The sequence below is a fragment of the Anser cygnoides genome, chromosome 23, assembly GCF_040182565.1.
Source record: "Anser cygnoides isolate HZ-2024a breed goose chromosome 23, Taihu_goose_T2T_genome, whole genome shotgun sequence".
NCBI lineage: Eukaryota > Metazoa > Chordata > Aves > Anseriformes > Anatidae > Anser > Anser cygnoides.
The window spans coordinates 161270-187613 of record NC_089895.1 but is presented as its reverse complement, the minus strand read 5'-3'; the positions used below and the strand labels follow the sequence as shown (position 1 = coordinate 187613).

Sequence of the window (26344 nt, the reverse complement as noted above, 5' to 3'; positions counted from 1 at the left end):
GGGCTGGCTGCTCAGTGGGAGGCTGCTGTTGCCTCACACCCTTCCTGTAGGCTGCAGTGGGTGAAAGGGCCCCGGCTTGTGCTGGACCCCCCTGGGTGTTGTGCAAGTGGAGGGTTGTCAGTGCTGGTGCCCTGGCTTGCAGCGTAATGACTGGAGGGTTGCTGATACCTTAATGGCAGGTGTTATATGATGGGAGTTTCTCTGTAAAAACTCCAGTTTGTCAAACTGGTGAGTTAAATGCAGAGGCTGAAATCTGTTCTTCATGTTAAGTGAGACCTCTCTGAGCAGGGGCGTTTGCTGCCACCTCTCCAAGGCCGTGGGTGGCTGAGGGGTTTTTTCCTCCTGCTGAATTAAGTTTTGTCGTCATCTCCTTGAGGAAAGTAGTCTCGAATTGGACACTTGCCAGTTTTGTAAGGATGGTCAGTCACAAACTTCTGAAAATGGTGTAATTAAATCCTGATACAACTTGGTGGAAAGGCCGGAGGATGATGAGGGGAGGTGCTTGGTGTCATCCAAGTGTGTTTCCAAAAGCTGTTTGCTGGAGCAGCTCAGCTGTGTCCTCACTGGAATATGAACACCGCAGAAACAGAGGTGATGTGGGAGCCCTTTTGGGAAGGGGGGGCACCCGTCATCTGGGATGATGCAAAGCGCTGCTGCTCCTGACTTACTAGGATGTGGATGTGATGTTTTCACAGGTGAGTCACTGCAAAAGTTGCTGCCCCCTTAACTGCTGCGTGGGGAGGGATCCTAGGGCAAACCAGGGGAAAACACAGGTCTCCAGCTGGGTTTGAAGCTGAGCTCCGAAAAAGGGAGAGCAATCTTAAATGTGCATGGGCTTGGTTTAACTCGTGCTCTGCTCGGTGTGGGCTCCTGGCAAGCAGATGTCGGAGCTCCCAGGCTGTGCTGCCCGCAGGCAGGTTCAGGTGGTGACATGCTTCTCTGCTGTGACTGAGCTGCTCTCATGCTGGGGTTCAGTGAGCATGGAAACTCGAGCTGTGTTTTGCAGAGAAGCTGCCTCCTCTGTGATTAAACCTCGCAGTGAGCCAGGTGTGTGTGTGTGTGTGTGTGTCAGGGCTGCTCGGGGCCTGCTGGAAATCCAGAGCTGTTTCTTAGCCCAGGTGTGGCTCACTCGGTCCTGCCCAGCCTCGCGGAGCAGCGTGCTGTGCGCTTGTAATAAATTTACTGGTGACGAATGCAAAGCTGTTAGCGAGGAGCACCCAGTGAGGTTGGAGTAGTCTGACAGCTTTGAATGGGAACTGTAGCGTTTTCCTTTCTATGCACTAATGAGCTCTCTGCTTTTATCATGCAAATGCTTGTTCTTTTTAATTGCTTTCCTCTGTGCTCAAATGCCAACCATTAACAGCCCAATGCTGCATCTCTAAATGCCTTTTTAACGTGCTGCTGGCTGCCTTAGAGCAGTGGAGGTGTCTCCTGTAAGCTGTCAGTTGTTCGGACCACAGACCTGGTATCACAGTATCACAGATTTCTAGGTTGGAAGAGACCTCAAGATCATCGAGTCCAACCTCCGACCTAACACTAAGTACTCCACTAAACCATATCCCTAAGCTCTACATCTAAACGTCTTTTAAAGACCTCCAGGGATGGTGACTCCACCACCTCCCTGGGCAGCCCGTTCCAATGCTTAACCCTTTTGGTAAAGAAGTACTTCCTAACATCCAACCTAAACCTCCCCTGGCGCAACTTTAGCCCATTCCCCCTCGTCCTGTCACCAGGCACGTAGAACAGACCAACCCCCACCTCTTTACAGACTCCTTTAAGGTAACTGTAGAGAGCGATAAGGTCGCCCCTGAGCCTCCTCTTCTCCAGGCTGAACAAGCCCAGCTCCCTCAGCCGCTCCTCGTAAGACTTGTTCTCCAGACCCCTCACCAGCTTGGTCGCCCTTCTCTGGACTCGCTCGAGCACGTCCATGTCCTTCCTGTAGTGAGGGGCCCAAAACTGAACACAGTACTCGAGGTGCGGCCTCACCAGAGCCGAGTACAGGGGCACAATCACTTCTCTAGCCCTGCTGGCCACACTGCTTCTTACACAGGCCAGGATGCTGTTGGCCTTCTTGGCCACCTGGGCACACTGCTGGCTCATATTCAGCCGACTATCAACCAGTACTCCCAGGTCCTTCTCGGCCAGGCAGCTTTCCAGCCACTCATCTCCCAGCCTGTAGCTCTGCTTGGGGTTGTTGCGCCCCAGGTGCAGGACCCGGCACTTGGCCTTGTTGAACTTCATGCAGTTGACCTCAGCCCATCGCTCCAGCCTATCCAGATCCTCCTGCAGAGCCTTCCTGCCCTCGAGCAGATCGACACACGCACTTAGCTTGGTGTCATCTGCAAACTTACTGAGGGTGCACTGGACGCCCTCATCCAGATCATCGATAAAGATATTAAAGAGGGCCGGCCCCAGTACCGAGCCCTGGGGGAAACCAGGTCCAACCTCCTTTCACTGCCATGGTTTCTGTCTGCTAATCTTTGGCTAAGAAGTAAGGGATAGGACAAAGACTGAGCAGAGCAGGGAGGAGTGACTTTTCTCTCCAGGCTCACCTTTGCAGTTAGATGAACTTTCCCCAAGGAGCGTGGCAGAGGGCCCCAGCATCCTCAGAGAGGAAGGAGCAGGTGGTGTGGTGCTGTCATGCAGGCGGGAAGTGAGGCTTTTCCTGGATTGCACGTCGCTTTTGGCCGTTGAGCACAGGAGCTGAGCTTGAAATCGGGAGATTTTAATCTCAGCCAATGGGGGAGAGGGTGGTTTGGGGGTTCTGGCTTGTTTTCAAAGTGTTTTGTGAGTCAAAAAGGGTAATAATTCATTTGGAAAACAGAATTCCTTTTGCATGGACTTCAGTACCCAGCTCTGCACGAAGAGCACCTCCATTAGTTTTTCAAACTGCCTCTGTATGTGGTTACGGAGTTACTCTAATGATAACCCTGTGAGAACATTATCGAATGCTCCAGGCTACTAGCGTTACCCAGTTTTTAAATGGCATGTATGCTGCCAAATTTCTGAGTTGCAGGGGCTGCTTCCAGCAGGCTGCTGCATCGTCAGGGCCAGCAGCCACGAGGGGTCAGTGTTGCTCCATGCAGACGAGGCTTTTTGCTCACCTCCTCCAAAGCAGTAGTGGGGCAGTGACCAGGAGCTGCTTCGCTGCTGTCACCCTCAGTGCAGCGAGAGCTCCCCAAGGGGCTTTGGGGCAGCAGGAGCAACCTAGGATGGTACAGCTGGGGAGCTGTTGCATGCAGGGGGAAGCAGGAGCTTAGGACCCCAGGTTTCATACAGGGTCATATGAGGTACTGAATTGAGCTGTGCGATCTAGAAAGGTCCTGAACTGCTCCACTGATGTTATGATGGAGAAATAGGGAATTAAATTGGGAAGCGTGGTGTTAAGCTTTCCCCCACCCCTGCAGAGACCTCCTTCTCTCTCTTCTGGCATCAATGAGGAGCCTCTTTTCATAAACCACCACTTTTCTAGGTTTTATTTTTGAATAAACCTGGCTGGAATTGGCAATAAAGCCTCTCTGTGCGTGACTTGCTTCTGCAGCATGCCCGCTTTTTGGAGCTGCTGATACCATAGCTTGTGCAGGCCCCGCCTGGAGCCCTGAAATTGGAGTCCTAGAGCAGTTGCAGAGATGTCCTGGAGTAGATGATGGTGCTTTAATGGGGTCAGACTTGGGGTGAGCATCATGCAATGGGCTGGGTGCAGGAGGTGCTGCTGCCCATTACACACGGGAGTCCATGGTGTACATCTTGCTGGTGACAATTCGGCGCTGGGGGAGCCTCGGGGGCTGCTGATGGATGCTGGGGCCTTGCAGGAGAGAGTCAGGGATGTGACAGGGGCCGTGCAGGACAAGAAGCCCCCTGCTGTGGGATGGGGCAGCCCAGGGCAATGTGGACTGACCTGAACAAGCGGAGAGGCAGCAGGTCAGCAGGATGAATGCCATGAAGCAGCCTGTAGAGCCAGCCATCCCCAGCCAGCAAGACCACCCGAAGTCATAGTGGACTCCCAGGAATATGTTGTGTGACACCAGCATGGCCCTCTCCACGTAGACATCCACTGCATACCACACGGAGCCCACCAGGCCCAGGATGCCTATGAAGAATGGGGCCAGTTAAGGGAGAGCCATACAACCCCAGGGCCCCTCTGAGGTTGCCCTTAGCTCCCCATGGGCCACGAGGTCCAGCTGCCCCCCGAGCACTCCCAGCCACGCACTCCCGATGCCAAGGATGACACCAGCCCCGTAGCACATCCTCAGCTTTGCACGAGGATCTTCCTTGAGGAACTTGATGCAGTTGAGCCCAAGGGGCGAAATTGCCAAGGCCAGGCCCACCAGGAGGTCTGCTGTGATCAGCAGCGTCCGTGTCACCACAATCTTCACTGGGGAAAAAACAAAACAAAACAAAAAAAAAACAGGGGACTGAGGAATGGTCAGAGGATCTGCCTCCCCCCCTCCCCAACTGCTGCTTGTGTCCCTGCTAGACTCACCCAGCTCGCTGCTGGGCATATCTGTAGGAGATGTTGACACTAGGACATCCCCCCAGCCCTATGTGCCGCTCACCATGTACTATAGCCAGGGTGCTCATCAGAAACCCTGCAACAGGACTTAATCAGCCAGTTATCAGCTCAGCTCAAGAAACCAAACAACTTAAGGCACACCAGTCAGCATCTGGGATGTGGTCGTTTCCTTGAGAGCTTCACATCACTGTGTGTGAGTGATGTGACTTCTCCCTGCAAAGCTTTTTCCCCAGAGCAGCACAAAATCCCCATGTAGTCTATGCTAACTTCTCATTCCCTTCTCCTCTGTCCAAATCTGTGCTGTCCCACACCATCACCCTTTACAGGACAAGGGCTCTCCTGTGCGGGGCCTGATGTGTCCCGTGCAAGCCTTACCACGCTGTGTCTGTCCATGAGCTGAGGACACAAGGTCTTGGCCAGTGGGCATGGCCCTCACCACACTCCCTCGAACACCTGCATCCACTCAGTACAACTGCTTTGACTCATGTCAGGCTCCCCTTTCCTGACGAAATTCCTTCTCCTGAGGTGAGAGGGGGTTGCAAATCCCATCAGGAAATGGTGGAGCAGGATGGAGCTGGGCCGAACCACCTCTGTGGTGTGTTGGCCTCTCAGCACAGCTTCGTGCCCTCACTCAGCAGATGCAGCAGGTCCCTGGGCTACTGTCCTGGCCATGCTGGTGGGGCAAGAGGCCTCCGATGCTCAACCACAAAGGTCAGCTCTTCGCAGTGAGGGTCATCTTCTCAAAGAGAGAATACTTTTGGCTGTGTACTGAAAAGTGCCTTTGTGGCTGTTCGTGGGAGATTAAAGGGATTTGGTGGAATAGGCAAAGCATTTGCCTCATGCTAGAAAAGGGTTAGTGCTGTATAGTAATGCCTCCACCTCCAGACCCTGCTCACTTACCTGGATGGTCTGCCAAAATGGAGTCATATTGGTCACAGGTCCTGACCCCATCCTGCATGTTGGTGACACATTCTCTCCAAAGCCCCCGGCATTTGTGGCTCACCTGGAAGCAGGAGAAAGATGCAGAAAGCACCCAAAAGCCCCCCTGCTCCTCAGGGATATCCCAACCCAGCAAGGCAGATCTTCGGGCTCTCACCACCATATCCCGTTCTTTGTCTCTCCCTTCCTTCTGCTCTAGCATTTTCCTGGTCCTCCAGCTCACGCAGAAAGTGGTGGGTTTATCCCACCATGTTCCTCCTCCAGGCCCGTGGAGACCTGATCCAACCTCTCGGATATCAAGGCACCTACCTGGCTCTCAGCCATGAACACAGCTGCTCTACTCACCTCCAAGCTGTCATCGGCATTCACCATCCAGCAGTCAGTGCATGTGGCCAGGAGCAGTCAATGCATGAGCAGACCCAGCAAACGTACAGCTGGTGCTCGGAAGTAGTTAACTTTTATTTTGTTGTTGTTAATTTTTTTTAATTTTTTGTTAATTTTGTTTCATGACAACAGATGCAAATATGTATCTTGAGTTGAGGGCAAAGGTGACCTTGGATCTGAAGCACACAGGCGTTCACTAATGTCCCCCCCATCCTGAGTGAATCCAGAACGACTCGGAAGGAAAAATGAAGTACAAAGCAGTGCGTTGTGATAAAGAGAGTTTAATAGGGTAGAAAAGGAAGAGGACCTAAAAAAATGCCATCCTGTACAACACAGTCAATAAAGTAAATTTAATAAATAAAATTAATAAATATAATAAATAAAATAAATATTAAAATTAATAAAATAATAAATAAAAATGAAACCAATTTTTCCTATTCTAATGAATTCCTATCCCCATCGTGACTTCCCATCCCACTGGTCATTTCCTAACCCAACAACCTCCCGTGTCTGATCCCAAGGCTGAATTCCCAACTCCCATCACCCTCCCATCCACCCAGCCGTCCACCCATTTTCTCCCGTCCGTGCTGGCCATGCCCACATCCATGCACGGACTGAGCATGGGCAGCGGGAGCGGGCTGCATGAAATCCCCTCGGCATCCCAGTGCCAGACCAGCTGCAGGCAGAGGCCTTGCTGAGTGAACACCTACACTAGAGGAATTTAATAAGGAAGGCACTAAATAAGAGAAATGACCCGAAAGAAGAAAGAAGTTTGGGATCTCAGCCATTTGGTGTCCCAACAAGCAGTTCCCACGCCCAACCTTTCCCACCCCAGCTATTGCCAACATCCCAACAGCTTCCCATTGCAACGTTCATTCGTGACGCGCGCATTTCCCATTGCCCCAGTTGCCCATCCCTGACAGTGGCAAACACTGCCTAGCTCCAGCACTGGAGAAGGGAGAGGGCAAGCGAGAGGGGCAAGGGCTGAGGAGCGTGGCTGAAGCTGGAGCAGGCGCCTGCAGAGGTCTCTGTGCCTGCATGCTGAGCGGGCCCGGGTGCTGCGGGGGCCGTCGAGGAGCGCAGGGTCACGGGTAGCCGTAATACTTGGCTATGGCGTGGTCCTTCTGCCGCTGCACGAAGAATTGCACGGGGCCGATCTTCATCTGGTGGGCCGCCCGCTGCCGCTCCTCCTGGGCCAGCTTCTTCAGGCGCTCCCGCTCGGGACGCTGCTGCGGCGTGATGGGCACCGACGCCTCCTGCTCCTCCAGCGGCGTGGGCGCCGCGTCGCCGCCCGCCCAGGGCCCCACGCAGGGCACGTAGTCCACGCGGGGCTGCGCCGGACGCTGCAGCGTGCGCGGCTGCGTGGGCAGAGGCTCCCGCTGCGCTTGGCCCCCCGCGGCTGGCAGGCACGGCGCTCTGGGCGCCTGCTGCAGGGGAGCTCTCCACGCTCGCGCCGTGCTGCCTGGTGGTGCCGGCACCGCCTGGGCCTTGTCGCCAGCTGGGGGCCGGGGGGCAGCGGGCACAGCGCTGGAGCCTGGCACCGTCGGCGGGGCCCTGGGCATGCTGCTGGGGCCGCTGGAGGTGGGCTGCGGCTGCACACAGGGCGGCTGGCGCACTGGCCCCAGCGCCTTCGCCCTGGCCCCCAGCGGCTGCAAAGTCTCGCTGGGGGTCTTTGTCCCCGGGTGCTGGCGCTGCAGCGTCTTGTCCCCGATGGCTTGGGGACGGAGCCTGTCCTGGGCCCGCACGGCACGGGCACGGGCACGGGGCTTAATGGGGGGGGGCTCCAGCAGCAGCAGCGCTCTCCGGGGAGGCGGTGCCGCTGCTCCTTGCCCCCCAGCAGCCCCCGGGCTTCGGGCCCTCTTGCTGGGCGCCCTGGTGCTGTCGCTCGCCGGCTGCTGCCTGCCGCCACCCGCTTGGCCGCTGCTGCCAGCCACCGCGCTGTGGCCACCCGTCTTCCCCTGGCACAGCGTCTTGGGGCCTTGGCCACCCTGGCCCAGCAGCGTCGTCTTCTCCTTGCCGGGGGTTTTCTCCGTCGCCGGCCTCCTGTGCTGGGAGCTCTGCGCTGTGCTGGGGGTGCTGGTGGGCGCGGGGCGCTTGGCCCCCCACTTGGTGCCGGTGGGCGCAGGGGCAGGCGGGGGGCTCTTGAGGGGACTCAGAGGGGGATTGGGCAGGGGCCTCCTAAGGGCACTAATAAATTCAGGGCCGGGGGGGCTCTTGAGGGGACCCAGAGGGGGATTGGGCAGGGGTCTCCTAAGGGCACTAATAAATTCAGGGTCGGGGGGGCTCTTGAGGGGACTCAGGCGAGGCTTGGGCAGGGGTCTCCTAAGGGAATTAAGGAATTGAGGGTCGGGGGGTCTCTTGAGGGGACGCGAGGGAGGGTTGGGCAGGGGTCTGCTAAGGGCAGTGAGGAATTCAGGGTGGGGGGGCCTTTTGGGGAGAGTGAAGGGAGGGTTGGGCAGGGGTCTCCTGAGGGCACTGAGCTGGGGACTGGCTGCAGGCTTGAGGGGGGAGCTCGCTGCCGGCACAGCAGGGGGCTGCACCGCCCGCCCACCCTGCACCTTCTCGGGGTGCACCCCAGGGGTTGAGGGTACCTCACCCAGCGCTCTGGTGGCTGCCAGTCCCTGTGTGCTCGGCTCCTCGATGTCCTCGCAGAGGTCGGGCAGCTCAGACAGGAAGCGGCTGAGCACAGGACTGCTGGGGACACCGGGGAAGGCGTCCTGGGGCTCCACGGCATCGAGCCAGCTGAGCAGCTCCTCCAAGCCGGAGATGTCCAGGTCGGCCGGGAGCTGGTCCTGCAGGTGCTGCAGCTGCTGGCTGTCCCCTGCCAGGTGGGGAAAGGCCTCGGCGAAGGCATCGGGGCCCAGCTCAAGCAGCTCCAGGGGCTCCTCAGGCACCTCTGCAACTGTCGCCGCTGAGGAAAAAGCAAGCAAATCCCCCAGGATGGGCGATGCCAGCTTTCCCATGGCTCCTGGGTGTGGGGCGCCCAGCCGCCGGCTGTGCCAGCCCCAAACTCACCGTCGGGCGTCACCGTCTGGGTGCTGGCGGTCGTTGGAGCCTGGGCAGGCTCGGGGGGAGTGGGGCCGGGCAGCGGGGGCCCCTGGTCCTCGCTGAGCCCCACGGCGTGGTCGCAGGGCTCCGGCAGCTGCCCCCGGCTGCTGGTCAGGGTGCGGGGCGCGGGGAGCGCCTGCCCCCGCAGCGGAGGCCCCGGGACGAGGAGGGGTGGGGGGCCGGGGTGGGCAGGGGCCTGCAGCAGGCGGGTGCCTGCGGGGTGCAGGAGCTCCCCATGGAGCACGGCCCCGGGCCCCAGCCAGAGGGGATCCTGGGGCAGCACCGTCCCCGTCCCCACGGGCTGTCCCCACTGGTAGACGGGGGCCCAGGGAGGAGCGGTGTGGGGGAGCTGCCCCACAGCAGGGAGCTGCCCCACGGCGGGGAGCTGCCCAAGCTGCAGGTGGTGCCCCTCGGGTGGGAGGTGCCCCCCAGGTGCCAGCTGCACCCCGGCGGGGAGCTGCAGCACCTGCCCCTGGACCCCCGGCACCACGTGCCAGACGGTGGCCTGGGGCAGCGCGTAGGGGAGGGTGGGTACCTGGGGGGGCTGCAAGGGCAGCGCCATCGCTCCGGGGAGGGAGGGCAGCAGCCAGGCAGCCACCGTTGGCGGCACGGCTGGGACGACGAAGGGGGAGTTTTGCGTCTGCGGAAGCCGCGGAAGCCGTCTGGGGAAACCCTCTGTGGGAAAAAGGGCGCTGGGGTGAGATCTGGGGCGCTGGGCTCGCCAGCAGGGCCGCAGCCCCGGGAGGAGCGGGAGCCGGCTGCTGTACCTGCCATGGTGGCTGGAGAGTGGGGCGGTCGGTTGGGGAACGCGGGCAACGGCCGTTCCGTCCCAACGGCTGACCAGCCCCTCGCCGCCATCTTGGTGAGGACTGCAGCTTTTGGACCCAAGCAGGCTTCCCATCGCAAGACTTTTCCATCCCCATCAGGCTTTCCCTCCCACGCATCATTTGCCATGCCCAGGACGGTTTCACACCAACACTTCCCCGTCCCAAGCATTTCCCGTCCCAGTACCAGCTTTGCATCCTAACGGTCATTTCCCATCCTTACAATTTCACATGATAACAGATTCCCATACGAGATATTTCCCATCGACACGAAGCCTTTCTTAATCCAAAGAGATCTCATCCCAAAGAATTCCCATTCCTCTGATTACTTTTCCAAGTACTTCCTTCCCCAGTGAATGTTACCCACCCCATTAAAGACTTCCCATCCCAATACTTCCCCATCCCCGGAGTGATTTCCCATCCCAACGCTTTTGCTTCCCAATGATTTCAAACCCAGGGAAGATTTCCCATCTCTTTGAGTTCCTAGCCCAATGGCTTTCCACCCCAAGGAAGTCTTCCCATCCCAGCAATGATTTCTCAGCCCACTCATCATTTCCCATCCCAATCATTTCCCATTTTCACCATCCAACAGACAGCTTAGCCAGCCCACAGCTAGAGAGAGATCACAACAGGGATTTGGACGATTCTGTTAGATGCAAGGTCACGGAGACTTGGTGTGCTACCAATTGCTCTTTATTACAGATCAACACAGATCGCCAGTACCAAGGGCGCTGGGATGAATCTGGTGAATATGCAGATACAAGGCTCTTACATTTCTTACCAGGAAATAAACAGATATGGGCATTTCTCTCTACCCACCTTAGTAAAAAGATAGGAAGGGTAGAGCACTAATTAAGAGCAGCATGCTCAGCCACCGGCACGGAGGCTGCCCGCTCCTCAGCACCTCTAAGCAGCAGCACCTTCACGTCTCCTCCTGCACCAGCAGCACATTAGCGCCTCTTGTTCCAGCAGCAGGACATCGGCGTCTCCCATTGCACCATGCAGACCTCCACGCCTCGAGTGCCACCAGCAGTACTCAATGCGAGCTGGACGCTCAGGGCACTTATGGCCACCCACCTTTGTGAGGTCAAAGGCTGACAGTGACTCTCTGCTGACCTCACACAGCTCTCGGGCGCCCCGATGGCAGAGGTTACGGCGCTAAGCTGACTGCCAGGAGAAAAGGCTGACATGAAATGGCTGCTCCACAATGCCAGGAGCAAGGTCTGCTGGAATGGGGGTTCGGAGGGGAGCTCGGCCTTGGGCCTGGGAACTGTGCCTGGGAGCCAGGGACGTCCTTGGTGTGCAGCTGGACACCTGGGCCTGAGAAAGCAAGGTTTCTTTAGAGAGAATTGGAAGCATCGTCACCTAGTGGCTGTGTCAGGGGGACGAGAGAAATGTGCACGTGTCCTACGCCCTTGGATGTCTCCATGATAGAAAAAGGGACTGATTTTTACCCAAAACAGAGCTCCTTTCTCTCGGGAGCTTCTCATGCTGCGTGTCCTCCTCTCTTTCTTGTATTTGGCTATGACTTTAGGCTTGTTCTTGCTACTCCTTAAGCAGACTGAAGCTTCCCCGGAACATCACATTAACTGCTTTTCACTACCTCTAAGTGCCTTTCCTCCACTTCTCATCTAATTAATTAGTGCTATCCTCTTCACGCCTGCTACAGAGGTATCTTTCCTACCTGGTACAAGCTAGAAGAGCTTAGCAGCATCCATACGTCTCTTTCCTTTAGTCCTCACAGTAGACTTGCTCGAGGTAATTTGTGTTGAGCAGTAATCAAGAGAAAGTGTCACCAAGCCAAGGCTGCATTTGCTTGTGTCTTATGGAATCCCTGCAGCTGTGTCCCCTCCCAGCTTCCTGTGTGCCCCAAGCATCCTCGCTTGCAGGGCAGTAGAAGATGCAGAAAAGTCCTGGCCTTAGTGGAAGCACTGCCCTGCAAGAGCTAAGACATCCCTCTTAGCAGCTCACTGTAGCCCCGAAATCCCAAAAAACGGCACGTGCCAGCTACTGGGAAGGAAATGAACTCTGTCATTGTGATATACCCGCTCAAGGCCCTGCTCTTTGGCCCAGGTGTCTATGAGACGGTTTTGGAAATGAATCCTGTTGTGTGACTCCGTTCTTTCTGGGTGCTACGTCCCCATAAAGCTTGCTTTTCAAGGCCCAGGAGGGTCTGCCGGGCACTGGCCTGGGTTCCCAGCCTGACCCACCTGCTGGGAATCAGGGAGGCTCGGTCGGTGTCTTGTGTTGGGTTTACGAGGACAGGTTCTGGTAGCGGGGGGCTGCAGGGGTGTCCTCTGTGAGGAGAATGCAGCAGCTGCCCCATGTTAGATAAGGGCCGGTTCCAGGAGGCTCCAGAGGGACCCGCTGCTGCCCAGAAGTGAGACAAAACGGATGATGTTTGCGCCTGTGTGAGAGCCCATCTAAGAAAGGGAAAGAAACCTGCTGCACAGCAGCGCCTGGGTCAGGGAGGAGTGAGAAACCTCTCTGCAGCCCCCAAGGTGAGTGCAGCAGGAGGCAGGAGGTGCTCCAGGCTCACAGCAGCAGTTCCCCTGCGGCCTGGGGAGAGGCCCCTGGTGGAGCAGGCTGTCCCCCTGCAGCCCACGGGTCCCACACGGAGCAGATCTCCACGCTGCAGCCCGTGGAGGAGCCCCCGGTGGAGCAGGTGGATGTGGCCTGGAGGAGGCCGCGGCCTGTGGAGAGCCCCCGCAGGAGCAGGCCCGGGCTGGACTGGAACAGGCTCTGCTGAGCCTCTTTTGCCCGTGACGATCATTGGAGTGATCTCCCTGTCCTTCTCTCAGCCCTTGAGCCCTTTCCATCCTATTTTCTCCCCTTTCCCTTTGAGGAGGGGCAGGGAGAGAGCGGTTGAGGTGGAGCTCAGCTGCCCAGCTGAGGAAAACCACCACGTCTCTCTCTTGCCGCTGCTGCAGCACGGTGGGAGCAGCCAACACCTGCTGTTCTTCGACCCTCAGCAACCCCACAGCATCTTCCTGGAAGGGATCCCTTTCCTTCACGCCTGACAGGCGCCGCCTCCAGAGGCTTGTGCCCCGTTTCCGATCGCTTTCTCAGTGCCCCCTTCCCCAGAGAAGGATCCCAGCTGCTTGGCTTCCCTGCCCTCCGATTCCAGGCTCCCGGAGCTGTTATCCCAGCATCGCAGCAGCCAGGTGACAATGTGCTCGCCTGCATGACAGCTGAAATCTTGTCCCATGTCTCGCAGCTCGCCCAGGGATGGGGATCACCTGCTTACTGCTGCTTTTCTCTCTTTTCTATTTTATAACAGCCTCCTCTTCCCTGGGATGGCCCTACATTGGGGTCGCCTGCCTCGCCTTCCTATTGCTCCTTCCCCTTCTTCGGAGGACTTTCTTCCCTGCCTAAACGAGATGACTTCTGCATCCATTCCTTCATCTTGTGTGTGTATTGGCGACTGATACGGCAACGGGGTAGTCCCCGGAGCAAGCTGTAGGGCCTGTCACAGGGTTGGAGTGGCTGCAGGGAACATCACAGGGGTTGCAGGGTCTGCAGGTAAAATCACAAGGGTTGCAGGGGCTGCAGGTAAAATCACAGGGGTTGCAGGGCCTGCTGGGTGCGTCACAGGTTTGCATCAGATCAACCAAACGAAATTACGTCAGCTAGGGTCAACGTTTTACACATTCTTCCAGTTATATCTGCCTGGCCCTTTTGGAAGGAGCCCAGATCAGAGCATTTCTTGTTGTGGACTTCAGGCTCCTGTCCAGGTTAAGCTGTGCAGGTCGTTATTCATGCAAGGACATAGAGAGGTGGAGGATGGACGGGAGTCGTGGAGGTGGGAGCCCCTTTCTTGGAGATGATATGTGCCCATCCATGTGGGGAGGAATTACCTTGGCCTAATAAGTACAAGGTGTTTTCACACTTTGTGTGTTCCTTCAAGGCCTCCACCAAAGGTGTCAAGGTGAATATCAAACAGACCTGAAGAGGCCCAGGAACTGGGCTAAGGAGGCAGTTGCTATAGGAACAGAGTGGCTTATGGTGGATAATATTGAATGATATGTCACATTCACAAACTCACTGCGCTGAGGCAGTGTCTCAAAGGAGGCATTAAAGCAAACCCAAGGAACAGAGAGTGAGCTGAGGCTGGGAGCTGACCTCCTGCTGCCAGCTGGTGTCAGGGCACGTGCACAGAAATGCACGTTGCATCTGTGAATTCTGGGGATCATGCACAGATTTCCTGTGTGTTAGCATGGTTGTGCTTGTGGCTGTGCTTACAGCTGTGAGGGGCACACAGGGCCGTATTAGTGCTTTTCCTGGCTTTGCTTCCCTGACAGGTGATATGCTAGAAAGCACGTGGCCCAATATTATGTACTTTAGCAGGGAAGTGTGATTTTCACACACAAACATAAGTAATGTCCTCAGCTGCAACCAGCTCTCTGCCACCAAAGCACAGTGTTCCTGGGGTAGCTCTTTTCCATTTGATGCATACAAAGCAGAACAAAAACTCCGATGAAGTCACCAAAGCATAGTGACTAGATTTCCAGGGGCAGTGATTTCCTTCGTATCAGGGCAGACACAGATCCCTTTTGCTCATTTTGGAAATTATGTCCAAATCTCGGGGGTCAGAGTGATGGAGGATGTCGACTTCTAACAATTCCTACAGGCTTTGTCTTCCGCCATGGAAAACCGTCTTTATGTGATGCAAGTTCCCACTGAAGGGGAATTCCTGCAGATTGTAAGGGTCTAGTCCATATGAGCTGGCCCCAGATACCACGGGTAGGTCCACATCCCAGACAGAGCAGAGCAGCATACATAGCTGCAACAGGCTTGAATAAGGATGCTGGTCGGTGGATAGTAGGACTGTTGCTTGGTAGTTTTAAGCTGCTGGGCAGCTGAACTCCACCATAGCCACTCTCTCACTCCCCCTCCTCAAAGGAAAAGGGGAAAAAAATATGATGAAAAGGCCTCAAGGAATTGTGATAAGGACAGGGAGATCACTCAACAATCATCGTCCTGGACAAAACAGATGCAGCACAGGGAGATTAATATAATTTGTTGCCTACCACTAGCAGACTACAATAGTGAAAAATTAAAAGCAAACTTAAAACCCCTTTTACCTCCTATCCACCCTGCTCTACCTCCTCCTGCCGAGTGTTGCAGGGGAATGGGGAATGTGGGCTGTGGTCAGTCCCTAACACTTCATCACCTGCTGCTCCTCCACGGTCCCTCTCTGCCCCTGTTCCACGTGGGCTCCTCTCCATGGCTGCAGCTCCGGCCTGGGGCCTGCTCCTGCGGGGGCTCTCCACAGGCCGCGGCCTCCTCCAGGCCACATCCACCTGCTCCACCGGGGGCTCCTCCACGGGCTGCAGCGTGGAGATCTGCTCCGTGTGGGACCCGTGGGCTGCAGGGGGACAGCCTGCTCCACCAGGGGCCTCTCCCCAGGCCGCAGGGGAACTGCTGCTGTGAGCCTGGAGCACCTCCTGCCTCCTGCTGCACTCACCTTGGGGGCTGCAGGGCTGGTTCTCTCTCCTTGCTCTTCCAGCTTCTGTTGCACAGCAGTATTTCCCCCTTCTTAAATCTGCTCTCCCGGAGGTGCAAACAACATCGCTTATAGGCTCAGCTCTGGCAAGCGTCGTGGCCCTTCTGGAGTTGGCTGGAGCTGGCTCTGATCTGACACGGGCAGCTTCCGCACTGTTCTCACAGAGGCCACGCCTGCAGCCCCCTGCTCCCAATCCCCATGTAGTAATTCCAAAGCCTCTGTGCTTTGGGCTGTCATGATCCTTCTGCAAGTGCAGGGTAGGCGCAAGGTTGCTTTGCGTTTCCAAAAGGAGTAAGAAAGCCTCCAACCCCACTGGACCTCAGCCACTTGCAGGTTTCAAGCAACACTCCCCACTTTCAGTTATCTCCCTCCCATGCACACAGTGGAAGCAAGGTTGAGCAAACACCTGGTTTGAAAATGTTTATATTAATGAAGAATAAAAGAATTCTACTACCCCCAATCTCTCTGTGCATCCAAGGCAAAAATCGTGGATTGTTCTGCCTCAACACTGTTTTCAGACCAAATTTGTCAAGTCATCTAGCAGAGGATTTCTCTCTTGTTCACTCACTAGCTTATTAGAGCACCAGTTCTCATAGGCGATAGAGCAAATTCCTCAACTGTCTGAAGGGACTTGATCCCAGAAAACTTCAAAACTGCAGATGACTCATGATTTTCTGGTGAAGCATCTATTAAATTAGAGCTGTTCCCCTTAGGGCACAGTGAGACAATGTGAGAAGAACCCTGTATCGCACTGATTGAGGCTTTGTAACTCTACAGAATTGTCAGCCAACAATAAATGGAAAGTGCAGGAGAAATGTTCTTTCTTCCTCCTTGCCCTGCCATACGTTAGCGGACAGCTTGTGGTGGGGTATAGGTTCAGAGCCTCGCAGAAGAAGGATTTGAACTCAGGCTCTCCACAGTCTGCACCACTGCCTTCCTGAGGGCTTTTGACTGTTTTTTGTTTGTTTGTTTGTTTGTTTTGTTGTGTTTTTGCTTTTGTGGATGGTGTCTAAGTCTGGGGGAAAAAGAACCAACCGTGGGAGGAGGGAATGCTACTAGTGTCTGTGATAGTGATGATTTCTGGACAGTGGTAGCAACAGAGCTTCTGCAGAGAAGAGAAAATTAGAGGCAGTCTCTGTTGTTATTCCATGTACTGTGAGTAGTGTGTGCAGTTTTGGGCACCACAGTATAAGAAAAAGATATAAAACTGTTCGAGAGTGTCCAAAGAAGGGCAACAAACAGGAGGGTCTCTTTTAACAGGTGTATTGAGATTTGTGGCAAGGTTTTGGTAGCAAGGTCAGGGGCTGCACTGTGCTGGACACAGCAACAGATGCACCATAGGCCAAACTCAGACAATAAGCCAAGGTGTGTTGCCTCTAAGAATGCACAGAAAATATTGGATGGAGAGAGCTGGAGAGAACAAAAAGAATGAGGAACAACAGAGGGAACATCAAGGTCATAGGAGGAGGAGAAGTAGATGCTCCATGGTGGAGCAGATATTCTTTGAAACCTGTGGAGGATCCATGCCAGAACAGATGAATATTCCTGACAGGGACTGCAGCCTGTGGAGGACCCACACTGGAGCAAAGTAGAAACGAGAAGAAAGGATAGGCAGAGAAGAACTGCTGCACATTAACCGCAGCCTCCTCCTGTGCTGCCCATTTCCCCAGTGAATGGACTGAGCGAGATCAGCAGGTGGAAAACAGGTGCTGGGAGTGAAGTTGAGCCCAGAAGAGGAGGAAAAGTGTTACCCCTATGTGGTTTGATGTTTGTCCTTTTGCTTCCCAACACCTGAACTAGTAATTGAATTTATACAAATTAATTGGCATGAAATTAATTTCCTCAAGTTAAGAGAGATTTTTCCACAACAATCATTGATAAGCAATATCCCTGCCTTTATCAAAGCCCATGAGCTTTCTCGTTCCTTTTTTTTCCCCGATTTTATCCCCTGTCCTGCTGAGGTGGGCAGGAAGCGAGCAGGCTACATTACATCCAACAGAAGCTCTAACACATTTTTCATTGGAGAAGTAGACTTTGAAATGCCAAACACCTTTACAACTCTAAATATTATTTAGATACCACATGTTGTTAATTTTTACAAGTAATATTGCATGTTGTTAACTTTTCTAACATCTAGGCTATACATTCAAAATCAGTTATCTAATAAAGTCTATTTATTAAAACATATATAAAAAAAAATAACACATATTGTGTTATAAAGCACACAATTCCCTACCAACGACAACAAAAAAATCATCTAATTGAGCATGCAGTTTTCATTAACCTGTTTTTTTTCCAAATACACAACAACACATACACATGTACGTGTTGTTGGTGGTTTTTTTTTTTCATCGTTTCTCACTGAAGCAATACCCATCCTGTAATGGATCTGTGTCATTACTCTAATTTTTGTTTCTAATGTAGTTGAAAAACTTCTTAACTCTATTGATTGCAACAGCGGATTTTTTCCTACTGATCTTAACTCCATTTATCAATTACTTATTCCCTTAAATTCCTGCTTTTAAGAGATCGTTAGGTATTCACCATCTCTCACTATAATTTATAGCTTTTCTTTTCTTTTTCAATAGTTCAGCCCTAGTCAACTCGGAGTTGGGGAGCAGCAGCTTCTATGGAGATAGTATGCTGAAAAAAAAAAAAAAAAAAAAGATTGGCCCTGAGGGAAAAGGAATGTGGGACAGACAGATGGGGCAAGGGGGGTGGTTTGACCAGGATACCTTGAGGGTCTGGGAAGAGAAGAAATGGATGGGTGCTTAAGAGGTGAGATCGCTCTTGGCAGCATCACAGCCTACATACTGAAGAATTGTGACAAGCAGTTTAGAAATGTGAGTTATTGGTGGTCTTCTGTTGATCTGCAGCTGTGCTCCATGGCTATAGCTGTAATTTCAGCAGTTTACTGTGTAAGCCGCATGTTGCCACTTCATTGATCAAGGCAATGCTGTTCAGTTGCAGGAAAGAGGGGCAAGACACAGGGAAGAAACAGAGGGAATGGAGAAAACTGTACAGTCTGGATATGCACAAGTAGCAATAAAATCAGTGCTGGACAGAAAGAGAGAAGAGAGAAAGACAGACAGGAAGAAAGAAAGAGAAAGAAAGAGAAAGAAAGAGAAAGAAAGAAAGAAAGGAAAGAAAGAAAGAAAGAAAGAAAGAAAGAAAGAAAGAAAGAAAGAAAGAAAGAAAGAAAGAAAGAAAGAAAGAAAGAAAGAGAAAACCCCACACTCATAAAAATGAGAAACATCAAACAGCTCTCCGTTGCCGCTGCTGCAGCACGGTGGGAGCAGCCAACACCTGCTCTTCTTCGACCCTCAGCAACCCCACAGCATCTTCCTGGAAGGGATCCCTTTCCTTCACGCCTGACAGGCGCCGCCTCCAGAGGCTTGTGCCCCGTTTCCGATCGCTTTCTCAGTGCCCCCTTCCCCAGAGAAGGATCCCAGCTGCTTGGCTTCCCTGCCCTCCGATTCCAGGCTCCCAGAGCTGTTATCCCAGCATCGCAGCAGCCAGGTGACAATGTGCTCGCCTGCATGACAGCTGAAATCTTGTCCCATGTCTCGCAGCTCGCCCAGGGATGGGGATCACCTGCTTACTGCTGCTTTTCTCTCTTTTCTATTTTATAACAGCCTCCTCTTCCCTGGGATGGCCCTACATTGGGGTCGCCTGCCTCGCCTTCCTCTTGCTCCTTCCCCTTCTTCGGAGGACTTTCTTCCCTGCCTAAACGAGATGACTTCTGCATCCATTCCTTCATCTTGTGTGTATTGGCGACTGATACGGCAACGGGGTAGTCCCCGGAGCCAGCTGTAGGACCTGTCACAGGGTTGGAGTGGCTGCAGGTAAAATCACATTTCTTGGAGGGGCTGCAGGTAACCTCACAGCGGTTGCAGGGGCTGCAGGTAAAATCACAGGGGTTGCAGGGGCTGCAGGTAAAATCACAGGGGTTGCAGGGGCTGCAGGGTGCGTCGCAGGTTTGCATCAGATCAAGATGCATTTCCCTAGAACCACACATTTCCTCCTGAAGGTGCTGAATAGTATTGAATGGTCTTCAAAATGCATAGAGCAGACCCAGCAAACGTACAGCTGGTGCTCGGAAGTAGTTAACTTTTATTTTGTTGTTGTTAATTTTGTATCATGACAACAGATGCATGGGGTTTTTATTATTTTTACCTAAAGAAGTCTCCTTTTGGAAACGATAAACACGTTTTTTAAAAGTCTGTTTTTTCTCAATACACCTTTAAAGGTTTTTAAATTGTTTCATATCTGGTCAAGTTGAGATTTTTAAGAACCTCATTTTTAATTTGTATGAAATGTACACCTGATTTTTTCAAGTCAAACTGCAAGCATCTGTTAATAAAGGTCTTAAAGAATTACAGTGTGTGCTTGGTTGTTTCAAACCCACTTTTGTATGGAAAGCATGTAAGTTAAGCATTCGTAAGAGGCTTTGAAAAAGACTGCTTTATTTTTTTGAGCATTTTAGCATATTTAGATATCTATCAAAACTATGTTGAACTCGTACACTCTTCAATTTTAAGTGTCCTCAGCTCTGCTCAGTGAAACCTAAGGGAAATCTGTATGACCCTAAGGCACTTGCTTCCTGTGCTTGACTTCCTGGAGCCTGCTTCTGGCTGCCTGTCTGTTCCTTGCCTTACTGCAAGGGAGTTTGGGTTTGTAACATGCTTCCTCATTCAGGCTGTTGCGGTAAAACAGACTGAGAGGTCTACAGAGCCTCTTGTTGCACGTGAGCTTAGCAGCTCTGTGAAAGTCACAGCCTGGGGCCAAGGGCTCAGAGAGATGACAGCTCTTGGTGCAGGGCTGGCTGCTCAGTGGGAGGCTGCTGTTGCCTCACACCCTTCCTGTAGGCTGCAGTGGGTGAAAGGGCCCCGGCTTGTGCTGGACCCCCCTGGGTGTTGTGCAAGTGGAGGGTTGTCAGTGCTGGTGCCCTGGCTTGCAGCGTAATGACTGGAGGGTTGCTGATACCTTAATGGCAGGTGTTATATGATGGGAGTTTCTCTGTAAAAACTCCAGTTTGTCAAACTGGTGAGTTAAATGCAGAGGCTGAAATCTGTTCTTCATGTTAAGTGAGACCTCTCTGAGCAGGGGCGTTTGCTGCCACCTCTCCAAGGCCGTGGGTGGCTGAGGGGTTTTTTCCTCCTGCTGAATTAAGTTTTGTCGTCATCTCCTTGAGGAAAGTAGTCTCGAATTGGACACTTGCCAGTTTTGTAAGGATGGTCAGTCACAAACTTCTGAAAATGGTGTAATTAAATCCTGATACAACTTGGTGGAAAGGCCGGAGGATGATGAGGGGAGGTGCTTGGTGTCATCCAAGTGTGTTTCCAAAAGCTGTTTGCTGGAGCAGCTCAGCTGTGTCCTCACTGGAATATGAACACCGCAGAAACAGAGGTGATGTGGGAGCCCTTTTGGGAAGGGGGGGCACCCGTCATCTGGGATGATGCAAAGCGCTGCTGCTCCTGACTTACTAGGATGTGGATGTGATGTTTTCACAGGTGAGTCACTGCAAAAGTTGCTGCCCCCTTAACTGCTGCGTGGGGAGGGATCCTAGGGCAAACCAGGGGAAAACACAGGTCTCCAGCTGGGTTTGAAGCTGAGCTCCGAAAAAGGGAGAGCAATCTTAAATGTGCATGGGCTTGGTTTAACTCGTGCTCTGCTCGGTGTGGGCTCCTGGCAAGCAGATGTCGGAGCTCCCAGGCTGTGCTGCCCGCAGGCAGGTTCAGGTGGTGACATGCTTCTCTGCTGTGACTGAGCTGCTCTCATGCTGGGGTTCAGTGAGCATGGAAACTCGAGCTGTGTTTTGCAGAGAAGCTGCCTCCTCTGTGATTAAACCTCGCAGTGAGCCAGGTGTGTGTGTGTGTGTGTGTGTGTGTCAGGGCTGCTCGGGGCCTGCTGGAAATCCAGAGCTGTTTCTTAGCCCAGGTGTGGCTCACTCGGTCCTGCCCAGCCTCGCGGAGCAGCGTGCTGTGCGCTTGTAATAAATTTACTGGTGACGAATGCAAAGCTGTTAGCGAGGAGCACCCAGTGAGGTCGGAGTAGTCTGACAGCTTTGAATGGGAACTGTAGCGTTTTCCTTTCTATGCACTAATGAGCTCTCTGCTTTTATCATGCAAATGCTTGTTCTTTTTAATTGCTTTCCTCTGTGCTCAAATGCCAACCATTAACAGCCCAATGCTGCATCTCTAAATGCCTTTTTAACGTGCTGCTGGCTGCCTTAGAGCAGTGGAGGTGTCTCCTGTAAGCTGTCAGTTGTTCGGACCACAGACCTGGTATCACAGTATCACAGATTTCTAGGTTGGAAGAGACCTCAAGATCATCGAGTCCAACCTCCGACCTAACACTAAGTACTCCACTAAACCATATCCCTAAGCTCTACATCTAAACGTCTTTTAAAGACCTCCAGGGATGGTGACTCCACCACCTCCCTGGGCAGCCCGTTCCAATGCTTAACCCTTTCGGTAAAGAAGTACTTCCTAACATCCAACCTAAACCTCCCCTGGCGCAACTTTAGCCCATTCCCCCTCGTCCTGTCACCAGGCACGTAGGAGAACAGACCAACCCCCACCTCTTTACAGACTCCTTTAAGGTAACTGTAGAGAGCGATAAGGTCGCCCCTGAGCCTCCTCTTCTCCAGGCTGAACAAGCCCAGCTCCCTCAGCCGCTCCTCGTAAGACTTGTTCTCCAGACCCCTCACCAGCTTGGTCGCCCTTCTCTGGACTCGCTCGAGCACGTCCATGTCCTTCCTGTAGTGAGGGGCCCAAAACTGAACACAGTACTCGAGGTGCGGCCTCACCAGAGCCGAGTACAGGGGCACAATCACTTCTCTAGCCCTGCTGGCCACACTGCTTCTTACACAGGCCAGGATGCTGTTGGCCTTCTTGGCCACCTGGGCACACTGCTGGCTCATATTCAGCCGACTATCAACCAATACTCCCAGGTCCTTCTCGGCCAGGCAGCTTTCCAGCCACTCATCTCCCAGCCTGTAGCTCTGCTTGGGGTTGTTGCGCCCCAGGTGCAGGACCCGGCACTTGGCCTTGTTGAACTTCATACAGTTGACCTCAGCCCATCGCTCCAGCCTATCCAGATCCTCCTGCAGAGCCTTCCTGCCCTCGAGCAGATCGACACACACACTTAGCTTGGTGTCATCTGCAAACTTACTGAGGGTGCACTGGACGCCCTCATCCAGATCATCGATAAAGATATTAAAGAGGGCCGGCCCCAGTACCGAGCCCTGGGGGAAACCAGGTCCAACCTCCTTTCACTGCCATGGTTTCTGTCTGCTAATCTTTGGCTAAGAAGTAAGGGATAGGACAAAGACTGAGCAGAGCAGGGAGGAGTGACTTTTCTCTCCAGGCTCACCTTTGCAGTTAGATGAACTTTCCCCAAGGAGCGTGGCAGAGGGCCCCAGCATCCTCAGAGAGGAAGGAGCAGGTGGTGTGGTGCTGTCATGCAGGCGGGAAGTGAGGCTTTTCCTGGATTGCACGTCGCTTTTGGCCGTTGAGCACAGGAGCTGAGCTTGAAATCGGGAGATTTTAATCTCAGCCAATGGGGGAGAGGGTGGTTTGGGGGTTCTGGCTTGTTTTCAAAGTGTTTTGTGAGTCAAAAAGGGTAATAATTCATTTGGAAAACAGAATTCCTTTTGCATGGACTTCAGTACCCAGCTCTGCACGAAGAGCACCTCCATTAGTTTTTCAAACTGCCTCTGTATGTGGTTACGGAGTTACTCTAATGATAACCCTGTGAGAACATTATCGAATGCTCCAGGCTACTAGCGTTACCCAGTTTTTAAATGGCATGTATGCTGCCAAATTTCTGAGTTGCAGGGGCTGCTTCCAGCAGGCTGCTGCATCGTCAGGGCCAGCAGCCACGAGGGGTCAGTGTTGCTCCATGCAGACGAGGCTTTTTGCTCACCTCCTCCAAAGCAGTAGTGGGGCAGTGACCAGGAGCTGCTTCGCTGCTGTCACCCTCAGTGCAGCGAGAGCTCCCCAAGGGGCTTTGGGGCAGCAGGAGCAACCTAGGATGGTACAGCTGGGGAGCTGTTGCATGCAGGGGGAAGCAGGAGCTTAGGACCCCAGGTTTCATACAGGGTCATATGAGGTACTGAATTGAGCTGTGCGATCTAGAAAGGTCCTGAACTGCTCCACTGATGTTATGATGGAGAAATAGGGAATTAAATTGGGAAGCGTGGTGTTAAGCTTTCCCCCACCCCTGCAGAGACCTCCTTCTCTCTCTTCTGGCATCAATGAGGAGCCTCTTTTCATAAACCACCACTTTTCTAGGTTTTATTTTTGAATAAACCTGGCTGGAATTGGCAATAAAGCCTCTCTGTGCGTGACTTGCTTCTGCAGCATGCCCGCTTTTTGGAGCTGCTGATACCATAGCTTGTGCAGGCCCCGCCTGGAGCCCTGAAATTGGAGTCCTAGAGCAGTTGCAGAGATGTCCTGGAGTAGATGATGGTGCTTTAATGGGGTCAGACTTGGGGTGAGCATCATGCAATGGGCTGGGTGCAGGAGGTGCTGCTGCCCATTACACACGGGAGTCCATGGTGTACATCTTGCTGGTGACAATTCGGCGCTGGGGGAGCCTCGGGGGCTGCTGATGGATGCTGGGGCCTTGCAGGAGAGAGTCAGGGATGTGACAGGGGCCGTGCAGGACAAGAAGCCCCCTGCTGTGGGATGGGGCAGCCCAGGGCAATGTGGACTGACCTGAACAAGCGGAGAGGCAGCAGGTCAGCAGGATGAATGCCATGAAGCAGCCTGTTGAGCCAGCCATCCCCAGCCAGCAAGACCACCCGAAGTCATAGTGGACTCCCAGGAATATGTTGTGTGACACCAGCATGGCCCTCTCCACGTAGACATCCACTGCATACCACACGGAGCCCACCAGGCCCAGGATGCCTATGAAGAATGGGGCCAGTTAAGGGAGAGCCATACAACCCCAGGGCCCCTCTGAGGTTGCCCTTAGCTCCCCATGGGCCACGAGGTCCAGCTGCCCCCCGAGCACTCCCAGCCACGCACTCCCGATGCCAAGGATGACACCAGCCCCGTAGCACATCCTCAGCTTTGCACGAGGATCTTCCTTGAGGAACTTGATGCAGTTGAGCCCAAGGGGCGAAATTGCCAAGGCCAGGCCCACCAGGAGGTCTGCTGTGATCAGCAGCGTCCGTGTCACCACAATCTTCACTGGGGAAAAAACAAAACAAAACAAAAAAAAAACAGGGGACTGAGGAATGGTCAGAGGATCTGCCTCCCCCCCTCCCCAACTGCTGCTTGTGTCCCTGCTAGACTCACCCAGCTCGCTGCTGGGCATATCTGTAGGAGATGTTGACACTAGGACATCCCCCCAGCCCTATGTGCCGCTCACCATGTACTATAGCCAGGGTGCTCATCAGAAACCCTGCAACAGGACTTAATCAGCCAGTTATCAGCTCAGCTCAAGAAACCAAACAACTTAAGGCACACCAGTCAGCATCTGGGATGTGGTCGTTTCCTTGAGAGCTTCACATCACTGTGTGTGAGTGATGTGACTTCTCCCTGCAAAGCTTTTTCCCCAGAGCAGCACAAAATCCCCATGTAGTCTATGCTAACTTCTCATTCCCTTCTCCTCTGTCCAAATCTGTGCTGTCCCACACCATCACCCTTTACAGGACAAGGGCTCTCCTGTGCGGGGCCTGATGTGTCCCATGCAAGCCTTACCACGCTGTGTCTGTCCATGAGCTGAGGACACAAGGTCTTGGCCAGTGGGCATGGCCCTCACCACACTCCCTCGAACACCTGCATCCACTCAGTACAACTGCTTTGACTCATGTCAGGCTCCCCTTTCCTGACGAAATTCCTTCTCCTGAGGTGAGAGGGGGTTGCAAATCCCATCAGGAAATGGTGGAGCAGGATGGAGCTGGGCCGAACCACCTCTGTGGTGTGTTGGCCTCTCAGCACAGCTTCGTGCCCTCACTCAGCAGATGCAGCAGGTCCCTGGGCTACTGTCCTGGCCATGCTGGTGGGGCAAGAGGCCTCCGATGCTCAACCACAAAGGTCAGCTCTTCGCAGTGAGGGTCATCTTCTCAAAGAGAGAATACTTTTGGCTGTGTACTGAAAAGTGCCTTTGTGGCTGTTCGTGGGAGATTAAAGGGATTTGGTGGAATAGGCAAAGCATTTGCCTCATGCTAGAAAAGGGTTAGTGCTGTATAGTAATGCCTCCACCTCCAGACCCTGCTCACTTACCTGGATGGTCTGCCAAAATGGAGTCATATTGGTCACAGGTCCTGACCCCATCCTGCATGTTGGTGACACATTCTCTCCAAAGCCCCCGGCATTTGTGGCTCACCTGGAAGCAGGAGAAAGATGCAGAAAGCACCCAAAAGCCCCCCTGCTCCTCAGGGATATCCCAACCCAGCAAGGCAGATCTTCGGGCTCTCACCACCATATCCCGTTCTTTGTCTCTCCCTTCCTTCTGCTCTAGCATTTTCCTGGTCCTCCAGCTCACGCAGAAAGTGGTGGGTTTATCCCACCATGTTCCTCCTCCAGGCCCGTGGAGACCTGATCCAACCTCTCGGATATCAAGGCACCTACCTGGCTCTCAGCCATGAACACAGCTGCTCTACTCACCTCCAAGCTGTCATCGGCATTCACCATCCAGCAGTCAGTGCATGTGGCCAGGAGCAGTCAATGCATGAGCAGACCCAGCAAACGTACAGCTGGTGCTCGGAAGTAGTTAACTTTTATTTTGTTGTTGTTAATTTTTTTTAATTTTTTGTTAATTTTGTTTCATGACAACAGATGCAAATATGTATCTTGAGTTGAGGGCAAAGGTGACCTTGGATCTGAAGCACACAGGCGTTCACTAATGTCCCCCCCATCCTGAGTGAATCCAGAACGACTCGGAAGGAAAAATGAAGTACAAAGCAGTGCGTTGTGATAAAGAGAGTTTAATAGGGTAGAAAAGGAAGAGAACCTAAAAAAATGCCATCCTGTACAACACAGTCAATAAAGTAAATTTAATAAATAAAATTAATAAATATAATAAATAAAATAAATATTAAAATTAATAAAATAATAAATAAAAATGAAACCAATTTTTCCTATTCTAATGAATTCCTATCCCCATCGTGACTTC

The 26344-nt window shown here is 53.3% G+C and overlaps 2 protein-coding genes across 2 annotated transcripts; both read right to left on the bottom strand.

Annotated features, from left to right (window-relative positions):
• Positions 1 to 3719: 3719 nt before the first annotated feature.
• On the bottom strand, positions 3720 to 6761 carry LOC136786890 (claudin-16-like). The gene is made up of 5 exons (XM_066982340.1): positions 5798 to 6761; positions 5414 to 5516; positions 4211 to 4375; positions 3899 to 4090; positions 3720 to 3805 (listed from the first exon to the last, which is right to left on the bottom strand). The coding sequence occupies exons 1-5, from the start codon at positions 5822 to 5824 to the stop codon at positions 3720 to 3722; spliced, it is 573 nt and encodes a 190-aa protein (XP_066838441.1). The 5' UTR covers positions 5825 to 6761.
• A 16997-nt stretch (positions 6762 to 23758) lies between these two features.
• On the bottom strand, positions 23759 to 25887 carry LOC106049727 (claudin-16-like). Its single transcript, XM_066982329.1, has 5 exons — positions 25837 to 25887; positions 25453 to 25555; positions 24250 to 24414; positions 23938 to 24129; positions 23759 to 23844 (listed from the first exon to the last, which is right to left on the bottom strand). The coding sequence occupies exons 1-5, from the start codon at positions 25861 to 25863 to the stop codon at positions 23759 to 23761; spliced, it is 573 nt and encodes a 190-aa protein (XP_066838430.1). The 5' UTR covers positions 25864 to 25887.
• Positions 25888 to 26344: the final 457 nt, after the last annotated feature.

Bases quoted from the DNA above. Each gene is read 5' to 3' on its own strand.
- LOC106049727 (XM_066982329.1), bottom strand. From the start codon at position 25,863: ATGGTGAATGCCGATGACAGCTTGGAG. The intron at 25,556-25,836 runs GTGAGTAGAGCA...TCCTGCTTCCAG, and splicing joins ATGCCGATGACAGCTTGGAG to GTGAGCCACAAATGCCGGGG. The intron at 24,130-24,249 runs GTGCGTGGCTGG...CATTCTTCATAG, and splicing joins TGTCATCCTTGGCATCGGGA to GCATCCTGGGCCTGGTGGGC.
- LOC136786890 (XM_066982340.1), bottom strand. From the start codon at position 5,824: ATGGTGAATGCCGATGACAGCTTGGAG. The intron at 5,517-5,797 runs GTGAGTAGAGCA...TCCTGCTTCCAG, and splicing joins ATGCCGATGACAGCTTGGAG to GTGAGCCACAAATGCCGGGG. The intron at 3,806-3,898 runs GTCAGTCCACAT...CTCTCCTGCAAG, and splicing joins CTGCCTCTCCGCTTGTTCAG to GCCCCAGCATCCATCAGCAG.